The sequence below is a fragment of the Acomys russatus genome, chromosome 12 (genome assembly GCF_903995435.1).
Source record: "Acomys russatus chromosome 12, mAcoRus1.1, whole genome shotgun sequence".
NCBI lineage: Eukaryota > Metazoa > Chordata > Mammalia > Rodentia > Muridae > Acomys > Acomys russatus.
In genome coordinates this window covers 38,636,557-38,650,781 of record NC_067148.1, presented here as the reverse complement: position 1 = coordinate 38,650,781, position 14,225 = coordinate 38,636,557, and the positions used below count along the sequence as shown (strand labels likewise).

General features: G+C 50.3%; 1 protein-coding gene across 2 annotated transcripts in view; it reads left to right on the top strand.

Moving 5' to 3' along the window:
* The window catches only part of Ngef (neuronal guanine nucleotide exchange factor), an 86,724-nt gene that overhangs the window by 51,132 nt on the left and 21,367 nt on the right, over positions 1–14,225 (top strand). The window contains exons 1-3 of one of the 2 annotated variants that reach the window (XM_051154267.1): positions 3,813–4,062; positions 4,764–4,906; positions 10,635–10,933. In XM_051154267.1, the coding sequence (XP_051010224.1) occupies positions 3,956–4,062; positions 4,764–4,906; positions 10,635–10,933 (549 nt within the window). In that variant the 5' untranslated portion in view covers positions 3,813–3,955. Of the gene's footprint in view, positions 1–3,812; positions 4,063–4,763; positions 4,907–10,634; positions 10,934–14,225 lie in introns of those variants that run through there. The other variant, XM_051154266.1, reaches the window with a different exon arrangement.

The window sequence follows — 14,225 nt, the reverse complement described above, 5'->3', positions numbered from 1 at the left end:
GAGAAAAACTAATTGAGAGAGAGTGTGTGTGTGTGTTTTTAATTATTTTTATTTATGTATGTATTGAGTAAGTGGTACATGTGGGGTGTGTGTGTGTGTGTGTGTGTGTGTGTGTGTGTGTGTGTGTGTGTGTTCATGCCTGTGCACCTGTGCAAGGAGGCCAAGGGAGGACGTCACGTGTCCTGTTCTATCACAGTCTGCTTCATTCCTGTGAGACAGGTTTATCACCGAATCTGGAGTGAGGTAGGCAGCCAGCAAGGCCCAGAAATCCTGAGAGGAAAAAATTTTAACAGTTCAAATACCAAGGAAAAAGAGATTGCTCTGAGGGGTTTGAGGAGACCCATGGAGCTTTGTAAGCCCTTAGCTCATGAAATGAGGCACAAAAGTGAAGCTGAGACTAGTGAAGCTCTCAGGCTGAGCCTTGGGTTAGTGACAGAACAGAGTGCCTAGGCTGGGGCACTCCAGTGGTTTTCAACCTGTGGGTTGAGATCACTTTTGAGGGTCGACCTTTCACAGGTGTCACATATCAGATAGCCTGCATATCAGGTAGGTACATTATAATTCACAATAGCAGTGATATTATAGTTATAAAGTAGCAAAAAAATCATTTTATGGTTGGGGTTCATCACAACATGGAACTGTATTAAAAGTTTGCAGCATTTGGAAGATTGAGAGCCACTGGTCTACTCTCCTTTCTAAGGACATCTACGGGCATTACAAACCCTGATTGGGTGTGGGTGCAGGCCATAGAGAGCCTCAGCATGGGCCAGCCCCAACAAGCAGCAAGGCAACATTGCCCCTAGGTGATCTGGAGCCACAATCCAGAAAGAACTATGCCCAAGCCGCATGGAATTTGCTTGACCTGGTGTTTTGCCTACTGCTCTTGCTTCCAAAACAAAGTTACCAGTAAGTGCAGCTTCAGGAAGGAATGGGATCCTGCTGGCTCAACAGCTTGAGAGGGCAGCCTACAGTGGTAGGGAAGTCATGGCAGATGTGAAGGCAGGAGCGTGAGGCAGCTGGCCACATTGCATCCACAATCAGGAAGCAGAAAGTTGAATGAAGTGGCTGGACTACGTCCTTTTTATTAAACGTGGGACCTTGGTCCATTGATGGTGCTGCCCATGTCCGTGGTGAATCTTCTTTGTTTCTGGAAACCCTCTTCGGTACACCCAAAGGGCCAGGCAAGACGACCAATGAAGATGGACCATCACCCCAGGATTCTTACTTGGGGTCTGACATTTCTTTCTTCATTCCTATTTTTCCCTTCTGGAAATGGGGCACTGATCCCCACATGGGCCAATACTATATTTAGAAAGGCATATCATGTTTGGTTTCAGATGAAAAAAAAAGTGTTACCTGAGGATAAACCAGACCTGAAGTCTTAACTATGGTTAACTTGTTACTATTGGTTTTTCTGCCCGCCCCCCACCCCCCTCCCCCCCAGGAATAAGTATCCAGCCCAGGACCTTGCAAGATACCACTGACTTATCTTGCCCACCACATTTGATTTAGATGAGACTTTAGTATTGATGCTGGGAGAAGCTATGACTGTTGTGATGTTTGGGTGTGTGAGATGCAGTCTGAGTTTACAGAAATAAGTTGGGGGGAGCACCAGTGAAAGAATACTATGTACCGAATGTTTATATCCCTCAAATTCACATGTTGAAATAACCCTCCTCCCATTTGATGATATTAGGACATGAGGCCTTTGGGAAGCTTCTACCACATGAGGGCGGGTCCCTCATAAATGGGGTCAGAAAGCGCTAGAGAAATGAGAAGTCAGTAGTTGGAATTCTGCTACCCTGGCCCACCTCAGTCATCAGCCTCCCCCAGAGCTGTAAAAGCTAGACTCCCGTGGTGCGGAAGCCTCCCTAGCTCTGGTAGCTCATTGCAGCAGCCAGAGCTGAGCCTGGGGTGGTAGTGATGAGGATGCCCGCAGAGCAGATAGAAATGTGGAGGGAAGATGCTGGGCGGAGCCAGGTCCGGGAGATGCAATCAGGCTCGGGGCTTGGAAAGAAGACCCGGAGCTGTCTCTCAACTCCCAGAAGGCCTTCAGAGAACCGTGTGTCTTAGGGGATGTAATCTCAACTCCTGCAACCTGGGAATGGCAGATCCCTCCTGCTTTGCTTTCACTTCTGTTGCTGCGAGAGAGTAATTTAGGAGAGAAAGGGTTTGTTTCAGCTCCGGTCAAGGTAGGAACTTGAAGCAGCCAGTCAAGGCACATCCACAATCAAAAACAGAGAGATGGGGGACACACACACATGCTCAGACCACTTCCTCAGCTTTTTCACTCGAACACAGTCTGTGGGAATGGCACAGCCCACGATAGACTGGGTTTCCCCACCTCAGTTAACCTAGTCGAGAAATTTACCACAGATATAGCTGATGTAGACTATCCTTCATTCAGACTCTTGTCTGGTTGTGCTTGCCAGACTGTCAAATAGCAATTAACTAACCATCGCCCCTTCCAAGCAAAACAACCCTCCCTTCACTTAAGCTTCTGTTTCTTTCACTTGTCTAGCCCTGCCTCCCAAGAATGAGCAATGCTTGGGGCTGAAGCAACAGCTCAGTGGTTAAGAGCACTTATTTGTTGCTCTAGCAGAGGACTGGGGGTTCAGTTCCCAACATCCACATGGTGGCTCACAACCATCCATGATTCCAGTTCCTGGGAGTCCAGTCCAATGCCTTTTTCTGATTTCCTAGGGCACCAGGCAAACACACTGGTCACATACATACATACATACATACATACATACATACATACATGCAGGCAAAATACTTACACACATAAAAAAACAAAAAACATAGCTGCCTCAAGTCCCCAAGAACTAGCTCCTTTAAAGGAGTGCGGAAGGGGTCATGCAGGGAAAACTGTACCCCACCCTCACACTCTCAGGTGAGGCCACAGATGCTTCAGATAAAGGCAGCTGTCATCTGGCTCGTCCAAGAGGAGCAGCCTGGCCTCCAGCTAAGGGGACCAGGAAACAGGCCATCCGGATTTCCATGTCACACCCAAGATGGCAATATGATGGAGCCTTGGCCCAGGCTCACTTTCCCTCCGAGTGGGTCTGAGCTTGTACTAACTACTCCACCCACTTCCCTCGCTTATTCGCCTTATCTGAGCGCTGCACTAGCCAACAGTAAGACACAGATCCCAAGAACCAATGGAGTAGGTTAGGGAAATCCTACTGCAGTTTCAGGGAACTTCGGTCCTCCTCTTTAACTCCTGCCTGACAGCGTCAGGGAGTCACTGGGAGAGATTGGTCCGTTAGACAGACCCATTCATTCAGGCAAGATATCTGCACTAGGGGTCCCACACACACACACATCTAAGAGTCAGGAGAAGGGCGCCGGGGACACCTCTGTTTCTACTCCAACTGGCATTAGAGAGTGTACATTCCCAAGGCACGATCCAGGAGACTGAACTGTAATGGAATTGCAAAGGGCCCCCAGTGCGGTACAGATCGAGGGATGGGACAGAGGGTCGCCTTGCCCGCGCCTTCCAGGAACCTGGGGGCGAAGCTGCGAAAACCTACCCACCCGCAGGAGGGGAAGACTGGCTGAGGCAGCTCCCGGTCCCTCTGTCCTCACATCTCCCAGCACCCAGCGGCCGCGGGGGAGGCAGGCGCCGTGGGGCTCCGGTCCATGTGAGGAGTCACCGCCCCCTGGTCCGGGTGCACGGGGCCCCAGCGCCCCCACCTCGCCGCCACAGGCCTCGCCCCCGCCGCGCGCGCCCCGCCCGCCTCCCCCGTTGCCGTGGCAACCCCGGGAGCCTCCAGGCGCGCACTCGTCCTCGGGAGCGCTCTACCCCAGCGGTGGCGGCGGCGGCAGCTTCGGCTAAAGCCGCGCGCGCTGCGACCTCGCTCCGGAACCCGCGTGTTGCCCCTAGCTGGGCCCTGGGCCCCCCACGCGGCCCCCCACCTGCCCCTGAGCCTGCCCTGTCACCGGTCCCCAAATGGAGTTGCTGGCTGCAGCCTTCAGCGCTGCCTGCGCCGTGGACCACGACAGCTCTACCTCGGAGAGCGACACGCGCGACTCAGCGGCGGGACACCTGCCCGGCAGGTGAGGACCGGTAGCATCCCGGCCCCGCGAGCTGTCCCCACGTGCTCCCTCCCACTAGCGCCCGGATGATGTTCACGGACCCCTGCGGCCTACCCGGGTCCTTGGCCCCCCGGGCTCCTGCTGCCCCTGACTAACTCTAACCTGTCGGACTTGAATTCTCCCAGAGAGAACTGTACGTCCTAGTCCAAGTCACTAGCACCCAGTCCCCGCGCCGGGGTGGCCTCCTGTACCCTCTCCCTGGACGCCCAGAGTGCGCGCGTCCCACCCTGTGCCTCTCTCTTCACTCTGAGTCTCTGGGACCAGAGGATTAGAGCCGCGAGTGGGGCCAGGGGGCGCGCGATAGCTAAGGGCGTGGGGTGGCAGCGGGCTGGCAGGACTCCTTGGGGCGGCCTTCCGCGCTGGAGAGCGGGCAGGATACGCCAAGTTTCCGAAGCCTGCCGGGGAGCTCGAAAAACATGAAGGTTTGGGCGGACTTGTGTAGGAGTGAATCACCCTGTCGCGCCCTGGTATGGTGACAAAAAGGGTTTGTAGGGCTCGTCTGGTCCAGACACGTGGCGGCCACTGTGACCCCCTTGGCTTGGGTGCACACAGGACAGTACCCCTAGCCAGCAGCCTGTATGGGCTGACTGTCTCTTGCAATCTAGCCAAGGTGTGTCGTTGCTTAAAAATAAACAGCCCTCACTCTCTCTCCTCTCTTGCAGCGAGTCATCCTCCACCCCTGGAAATGGGACCACACCCGAGGAGTGCCCTGCCCTCACCGACAGCCCCACCACGCTCACCGAGGCCCTGCAGATGATCCATCCTATTCCCGCTGACTCCTGGAGAAACCTCATTGAACAGATAGGTGGGTTCATGGTGGGCAGTGTCTCGTTTGGGCCTTGTGACCCAGTGGATTCCAGGGGACCCTGGCTGCTGGGTTGGCTGGCATGCGGCTTTTGACATGAGGGCTTCTAATGGTTTCCTAGGCACAGCTGCCACGTTTTATTAGTGCTGCACCAACGGGCTGATTTGGCTGGGGATCATGGTTTATTTGTGAGACTGAGTCTCACACTGCAGCCCTGGCTGGCCTGGAATTTATTTAGTAGCCCAGGCTAGCCTGGACCTCGCACAGGCCTCCTGCCTCCGAGAACTTGAGTTCTTGGGTTACGTACGAGCTTGAGACTCTCCACTGGGCTTAAGCAGAGGATTTTGATCCTGATGTCTTTTGGAGAACACTCTTGGTCCAGCCCTTTCCTGCAGAAAACGCTGTTTCCGGTCACTTCTGCCCTGAGACAGGGAATGCAGTAGCCTGGCTGGAGAGAGAGAGAGAGAGAGAGAGAGAGAGAGAGAGAGAGAGAGAGAGAGAGAGAGAGAGAGAGAGAGAGAGAGAGAGAGAGAGAGAGAGGAGATGAAGCCTTCTTTGGTCTCATCAGGGAGGTCCTGAGAGGACGTGGAAGGTAGCCAGGAGTCTAAGCTGTACTCGGGAGCTCTGGGAAGAGCCCGTCTGGCTGTGCACTCTTTGCACCAGTGGGAGTGATAGATGCAGGGGTGCCACCGGCTCCCAGAAGACTCTTTGCCGAAGGCTGCCTGGGATGGACCCAAGGGAACAGCGCTTGGGGGTCCTGCTCCTCCAGAGCCGGGAGGAAGTTCTGTGAGCCCTCAGAGGATTCAGGGGTCCCAAGAGCTGAAGCGTTGTACTTCAAAACTGCTTCTGACACCAAACTATTTCTTGTGTTACCACCAGGGCCACCTGTGAACTGGTCCTGTTAATCAGGTGCTTTGAAAAAGACTCTGGGATGTTGTCAGAGCCATCAACAATTTATTCTTTTAAATATAAAATTTGAATTTAAAAAAATACTATGATTATCTTCCACTGCCAAACCCTGTAAGGGACGGCCACAGCGTCTCCAGGATTGATAGGGAGCAGACCCAGCTATGGGGAGACCTCTTGGAAAGGCTTCCTACCCCAGGCCTGGGAGGAGGGAGCTGAAGGCTAGGAGATCAATTTCAGCCTGAAAATAAACCATTCCCCACTCTGGTTTTGTCTCTGTGGTTCTGCATCCCTCAGGCTGGGGGGTGTTGGGGATGCTGGGGATGTGAGTGTGCTTGTGTGTTGGCTCTGGCACCTAACATGGTGCTTGGCACGTAGAAATTGCTTGTTAAATAATAAGTGAGTAGCTTGCCCTTTACAAGGAGGCTTGGAAGATTTAAAGGAAAAGTGCTTTCTCTTCAGTGGATAGATTTTGACTGATGAGGTGGTGTGTGCCTTGGTCAGAGGAGCTGGGCCTCCCCCCTCTAACACAACACGGCCAACCCAGTACAGATTGTTTCAGTAAGACGTAAGAGCAAAGTCTTTCTGCTCGGCCTGCATATCACATAAGCATGAGCTTTGAAGGGGACAGAGCTAACATCGACGGGAAATTGAGCTTGCTGATGGCACAAACAGGAAACAAGGCACCTGAGACACTAACAGTCCACTGAGGACAGAAGTTGCCCGGGATGAATCTGTTTATATGAAAATTAGGGTTTAAGACAAATAAAAAAAAGAACAATTATGAAAAATGGTGTGTTAGACAATTGTGATAGTGGTAACCCCAGGAGGTCAGGGAGCTGGAGCGCTGCTAGAGAGTGGAAGAAAGGGTTGGAGCGCTTTGCAATGTTCTAACTTGACTGGTGTTGAGCGTTTGGCTGGAAGTAACACTATAGAAACAATGTGTCTTCAGCAGTGGAGGTGGTCCATCTTTTTTTTTTCTTTCTTTCTTTTTTTTTTTTTGGTTTTTCGAGACAGGGTTTCTCTGTGTAGCCTTGGCCATCCTGGACTCACAGGCTGGCCTCGAATTCACCGCGATCCGCCTGCCTCTGCCTCCCGAGTGGTGGTCCATCTTTTCTAATGAGTCGAGAGGTAGAAAGTTGGTTAAATTTGATTCATTCACCGACACAGCCACCCAGCTGTGGCTTCTGCATTCCCTCCCATTGTTTTGGTTGTTGTTTTGTTGTTACAAGGTGGCTGTTTCAGCTTCACACGCCACACCACATCCTTCAGCCAAGGTCTATGACAGCAGGAAGGGCAGTTTGTCTACTGGGGACCGGCACTGTCTTACTCTCCTGTGGCTGTGAAGAGACACCATAGCTCAGGCAACCCTTATAAAGGAAAGCGTTTATTTGGGGGCTGGCTTACAGTTTCAGAGGGGAGTCCGTTACCGTCATGGAGAGGAACATGGCGGCCGGCAGGCAGAGGTGGAGCTGGAGAACTGACTGAGAGCTACATCCTGATCCTCAGGCAGGCAGGCAGTAGACAGAGGGAGATACTGAGCCTGGCATGGGCTTTTGAAACCTCAAAACCTACCCCCAGCGACACACCTCCAACAAGGGCACACCTACTCCAACAGAGACACACCTCCTAGTCCTTTCCAATAGTCCAACAACTGGTAGATGAGCAAGCATTCAAATATATGAGCCTGTGGGGGCCACCCTTATTCAAAGAACCACAGATACCATTTTAAGAAACTCTTAGAAGATAAACCCCCTTTTCTGTCTCCTTGCCTAGTATATTAATCTATATCTTGATTGAATGTCTTGGTATATTTTGTATTGCTGTAGCAAAATACTGGAGGCTAGGAACTTTATACAAAAAATAGGTTATTTAACTCATGTTTTTTTAAGTATAAGAGCAGGCCACCAGTTTCTGTTGGCCATGGTGAGGGCTGTGCCACACACAGGAAATGGTATCAAGGCAAGACTATGAAAGGGGAGTTAGACACTCCAGGGCCAGATAGTTGATTTTAGAACAACCTGCTCTTGATCAAAGGCTTTGATGGAACCTTTAAGAAGAGATGCCTGTGTCACTTAATTACCTCCTCCGAGGCCACCCTCCACCATTGCTACAGTGGAGACCAAGCCAAGAAGCACATGAGCCTTTGCGGGGCGGAGGGGGCGGGGCGGGGGGAAGTGCTACATCCAGATCCTGACACTGGTAATGTGTAAACAGTTAGCTGTTGCCCCTCAGTGTTCTGATGCCAGTCAATAACCCCAGCTTCCCGTGGACCTGTGTCTGGTGAGGGCACTCTCTCTGCTTCGTGGATCATCTAGGAGTACCACGCAGCAGAAGGAACAGTGCAGCACCCCCCAGCCTCCTTGCTAAGTCCCACCCGTGGGACACAATTCCAAAAAGGCCTCTCCTCCTAGTGCTATAGCATCGTTGTTCAGACCTCGGTCCCTCCGTGGTGTCAGATGCAGATACCGAAACCCACCACCGCTGCTGACAGCCTCCATCCATCCCTACCTCCTTCCCCGAGCACAGACTGTCCAGCCCAGCCCTCCCTCCCCAGTGGAAAGCAGGGGTGGGAGGGGACAGGGAAGAGGCGGCGTCCACTGTGAAGCACTTTCAGAAATACCATTTTCAACACAGCTACCCACAGTGCTGGTATTTTTGTCTCCTGCCAGCACATGCGCCACCGAGAAGTCTGGGGTAGTATTTGCCCGCAGTTTGCTGGCTGGGGCATAAGATACGGTTTTTTGTTTTTTTTTTTTTGTTTTTTTTTATTTTTTGTTTTTTGTCTTTGTTTTTGTTTTTTTTTGAGCCGTTAAAACATGCTAAGTTAGATGCTTCCAGGAAGCTTGGAAATGGTGATTATAAAAGGTGTTCAACCATGACTAAGTACCCACTCTGCTAAGTCACTGTGAGGGAGCTCCAGCAAGCACTGTCAGACCCTCCAGATGATAATTAGCTTGGAGGGTGGAGGGGACGGTAAAATACTGGCCACACAAGTACGAAGACTTGGGTCTAACCCCAGAACCCACTAAAAGCCAGGTGTGCCCGCATATGTCTCTGAAGCTAGTGCTCCGGAAGCAGATACAAGAGCACCCCTGGGGTTCACTGGCCAGCCAACTAGGCTAATCTATTTGGTGGGCTCCAGGCCAATAAGAAATCCTATTTCAAAGAAAAAGCCCAAGGTGCCCATCACCTGAAGAATGGCACATGCTCTCTACATGCATGCATACATACATGCACATGCAAACATGTGGGCACACCAACATACACAAATAATCGAGGGTGTGTGTGTGTGTGTGTGTGTGTAGTGCTGATTTCTGTGGTGGCACTGGACGGCCCTTGGAGTGGAATTCGGCATGGACTGTAATACTCCGCGTGTTGCATTCTGCAGCTAGGAGAGCTGTAAAAAACACAGGATCCTAACTCTCTGAGGCTGGGGCTGTCCTGCCTGGCTGTTCATCATGTACAGTCGCAGAGTCACCCCGACTCTGCGTCAGAAGCAAATAATTTAATCAACGGGATGGATTTATGAGACTCCTGCCGGCCAATGCAATTTATCCAGCCACTCTCAGGATTTCCACGGCGATCTGTTTCTCTTTTCCCCTTTCTACTGTTTTGACATACTTCCGAGCTGCAGGGAGAAGGAACAGTGGCTCACATCCATGTTGCCTCCACAGCAAGGATGCAAGGATCCCACTTAACCTTACTGGATCTTGCATGAAAAAAGCTCCATGCCCAGTATGTCCAACTACCTAATGGGGCTCCCCTGGTACCTTAAGTATACTTGCATTTCTCTGTCACCCCAGCTCTCTGTTCCTTGCCTCTACCAATGGTGCCATCAGACCTCTTTCCAAGCTGGTTATCTGAATACTGTTTGTGAGCCAGCGACAGCCAGCTGCCAGGGCTCAGGGCTTGTCTTCTGCCGTGTAACCATGTCATGAGTTAGGGCCTTGGTTCTGCCCTGCCCCCCACTTAACTGATGCCCTTGTCCCTCTAGTCCTGGAAAGTGCCCTGGGCCCTATCCTCCATGCCATGCATGCAGACACATCAGCATGCCTAGCTAGGGTCTGCACAGGCCCCCAGGGCAAAGTTCTACCTCTGTAGCATGACCTACAAAATGCTTGGGATGAACCTCTTTCTACCAGCCTTGCAGCAGGCAGTATCACATGACCTTGTTTCTGCCAGCCTGTGAGGAGGGGACTGTCCCTCTGCTCTGCAGCCAGAATATCTCAAATGTTTATTTCTTTTCTGTGAGGTGCTGGGTTTACACTGACTTGTCATCACCCCTAAGTCTCTCCCCAGACATTTGGGTCATATTTGTTTTTAAATGTGATTGGTCAGAGAAATAAGCTTGTAAGTGTGAGTGGCAGAGGCACCCGTTTCCTTTGGGCTCAGTTGATGAGACACTGATTTAACATGAAAGCTCATAACCACTCCCAGTTCAGGGATGCACAGGATTAATCTTTAATATTGAAACATTTAAAGCTGGGGAAAGGACCCTGGTGGGATATTGAAAGATAATTGAGATGTTTCCATCAATTTCACATGCACCCTACTAACACAAAGTCTGTATTCTCAGTTTTTTCCAGTGTGTGTGGGAAAAGCAATTTTGGATCTACTCAGGGATTCCTTTACTTGTCAAAAGAAACTTACACATGCTGATCTTCCCCATAAATGAAGGCAGTGGGTGGTCTCTTCTTCAGGCCAGAGCCTGCTGCTGAGGCCTAGGGCATGCTGGCTTTCTCTGAGTGTGCATGGGGCTTTTCCAGGACCCACAGTCTGACATCCTGCTCTTGTCTTTGTCACGATGCTTTGATTTCAGGGCTCCTGTATCAAGAATATAGAGATAAATCAACTCTCCAAGAAATCGAAACCCGGAGGCAACAGGACGCAGAAATACAAAGCAACTCAGATGGGTCCCAGACTGGGGAAGACACGCCAGAGGAAGAAGAGGAGGAGGAAGAGGAGGAGCTGGCCAGCCCACCTGAGAGGAGAGCTCTGCCTCAGATCTGCCTGCTCAGCAACCCCCACTCCAGGTTCAACCTCTGGCAAGACCTTCCTGAGATCCAGAGCAGCGGTGTGCTGGACATCCTCCAGCCGGAAGAGGTCAAGCTGCAGGAGGTATGCAGGTACCTGGGCAGGAGGTACAGGGAGTGTGAGGGACCCTCTATGGGGTGGCAGTTCCCGGCTGGCTCGCCAGAGCAGTTCTGTCTCTCTAATACAGATAGAGAAAGAAAAATCTCACAGGTCGCCAACCCAGGCACTTTCTGGGCTGGCTCAAGGCCCCTTGCTGAATGTTCGAAGCATGAATATTTTGTTAGGTGAAGTGACCGCCTTTCCAGTACCGTGACATCGAAGCATTAGGTGGTACAGAACCGGTGACTGTGAAAATGATTCCAGTCTTCTGCAGGTGACAGTCTGTCATGTTTGGGGGCCATGTGGATCCTTTGTGTGAAGGTCCAGGCCACTCTCCCTGAAGTCAGGGAGGTAGTGGCAGCCAGTGAGTGGCACAATGGTTGGCTGCTAGCAGGGAGAAATGATCAATGGGAAATTATTGGTAACAGAAACATGTGGCAAGTGTTTGGTTTTGTTGGGCAGGGATCTTGATCTCGTGAGTACCAGAAAGTGTGGTAAAGAAGAGAGGATGATCAGTGGTAGAAAAGGTGATCAAGGGGGCAGGGTATAGATTTGTGTGTGTGTGTGTGTGTGTGTGTGTGTGTGTGTGTGTGTGTGGTGTGTGTAACTTGCTTGTGCATGGACTTTGTAGATGAAGCATCATGTCACAATGCCAAATTTGGCATTTGGTCATTTGGCTAATGACAAAAATAAAAAACAGAGCCTAGCTCCTCTCTGTGTCCTCCAATTCGATTCAGGACTGAGGAAGGAGGTTGTTTTGAAGGACCACCCCTATAGGGTTCACCTGTGTGTCCTGTCCAGCAGAATCAAGTAGAAATATATTTAAACATTGACGTGTTACCTAGGGATCACATCAAGACTTTGTCTGGGTAGTTGCTGTCATTAAGCAAAGCTTATCGAGGTCCATTCATACAGTTAAAATTTCAGACACTTAAGTGGAGTGAACCACAAAGCAGAGAGTCCTTTATATATCACATAGGAAGGTGACAAATGGCAAGGAATGTCGCACATACCTGTAATCTCAGCACATCATGCTGAAGATTGTGAGTTCAGAGTAAACCTCATCCACATGGGCAGTTAGAGGCTAGCCTGGGCTACATGACAGCCTGCCTCAAAAACTAAAACAGAAGCAAGAAGCAAAAGATAAAAAAAATAAATAGCATAGACATGGTGGCTGAGCTCACCCCTGCCCACCTGGCCCCAAGTTATAAAGGTAATTGAACACTAGGGAGCTCTCTAGAGAGTTAAAAACCAAGCTGCCATATTACCAGACATAGAAAATACAGTCGATGGCCCTTCAGGTGGTAAAGGTGCCACTTATTTCTAAATGTTTTACAACTCTGTAAGTAGCCCACTAACACACTTCCATTATTTTTTTTTTTTAAGCAGACAATACAAACGCCTTCACTGGACCCCTTGCAGCTTTCAGCTGAATTTTTATGAAAACAACCCCTGCTCTGCTGGGCTTTGAGAGCACAGGCCAACGATGCCTTCCCAGGTGGAAGGCAGACTTCCCGGCTGCACTAAAGACAGAGGAGCACAAGTGACCCGAGGGGTCAGCAGTGCTCATGGGCTGGCCAAGGCGCTCTGTGGACACAGTGCAGGGTAGCATCAGGCAGGGTGAGCTTCAGATCACTCAGTCACGTGCTCAGTTTATCCTTGTGCTCTTGCTGACGCACTCTCGCAACAGTGAAGACGCGTCTCACATCACATCCCAACACAGGGCATTCAAACGGCAGTGTGAGCTGAGAAGCCTGCCTGAAAAACTCTGGAGTCTAAAATGCTCCAAAATCAGACACTTTTGAGCATAGATGTGATGCCACAAGTGGACGAATCTACACCAGCAAACTAGTTTACGTGTAAAAGTGTTGGAAACGTTTTATGTAAAGTTACTTTTAGGGGCTGGAGAGATGGTTCAGTGGTTAAGAGCACTCCCCGGTCTCCTAAAGAACTGGAGTTTGCCTTCCAGCACCCGTGCGCAGCAATCAGCTCATAACGGGTTGCAGCTCCAGCTCCAGGAGATCAGTACATTCTTCTGTCCTCTGTGGGAGTACGTGCACACACACCACACACACACACACACACCCACACACACACACAGAGGCAAGAATACATAAGCACACATACATTTTTCATGCACATGCACACAGATAATTAAATTTCAATTTCTTCTTAAGCTGTGCACATAAGGCTTTGGTCACCCACATCTCTAGTTCTAGTACCAACCTACATATACTCTTTGGGCCACTGAAGGAACAGTGTGTCTTGTTTGGGTATCTTGTTTTTGCGCTTCTTCTTCTTCTTCTTCTTCTTCTTCTTCTTCTTCTTCTTCTTCTTCTTCTTCTTCTTCTTCTTCTTCTTCTTCTTCTTCTTCTTCTAGGTAAGGTCTCATGTAGCCCAGGCTAACCTCAAACTCACTAGGTTAGAGAATGACCTTGAATTTTAAAAAAATAGTAATTTTTATCTATTTTTAAATACTTATTTTATGTGTATGTTTTGCTTGTGTGGATATTATGCACCTTATGTGTGCCTGGTGCCCTTGGGTGTCAGAATAAGACACTTGGATCCATGGAGCTGTAGTGATGGGTGGTTGTGAGCTGCCATTCAGGGGCTAGGAACCAAACCCAGGTCCTCTGCAAGAACTGTTTGAGCTCTTAACTGATGAGCCACCTCTCCAGCCCTAACCTTGAACTTTTGATTCTCCCACCTCTACTCCTGAGTACTAGGATTTCAGGCATATGCTATCATGCCAGATTGAGCCAGTCCTGAGGCTGGAACCCAGGACCTACGGTAGACAACCAATCCACCACCCTGCGTTCAGCTGCCCATGTGGCCTGGCCTCACAGACCCCATTTTCTGTTGAGCTTCTATATTGATGTTCTTGATTGAGCAGTGGTTTTTATAGTCCGAATATTAATTCTTCTGACATTTGTAATGTTTTTCTCACAATATAGCAAAGAGGAAATGACAGAATGGTTTCTCACACCTGTGCTGGCACCCACCTGCCTGGGGTTTGATTCTTTGCTCTGCTACTCCTTAGGTGTGTGATGCTGGCTTATCCGTCAAGTGCAAGAATCTGGATTTGTTGCTACAGTAGGACAGAGACTAGGTCATTTATAGAGAAAAGATGTATGCACAGCGTGAGCTTCTAGAAGCTGGGAGGTTCAGATGAGGGAGCCCGGGGAATGTACAAGAGAGACAGAGGTGCTGAGCACTTCCCCAACTGACAGACAGGCAGGCCTCACATGGGCTTTAGGGGACACAGGCCAGAGCAGGG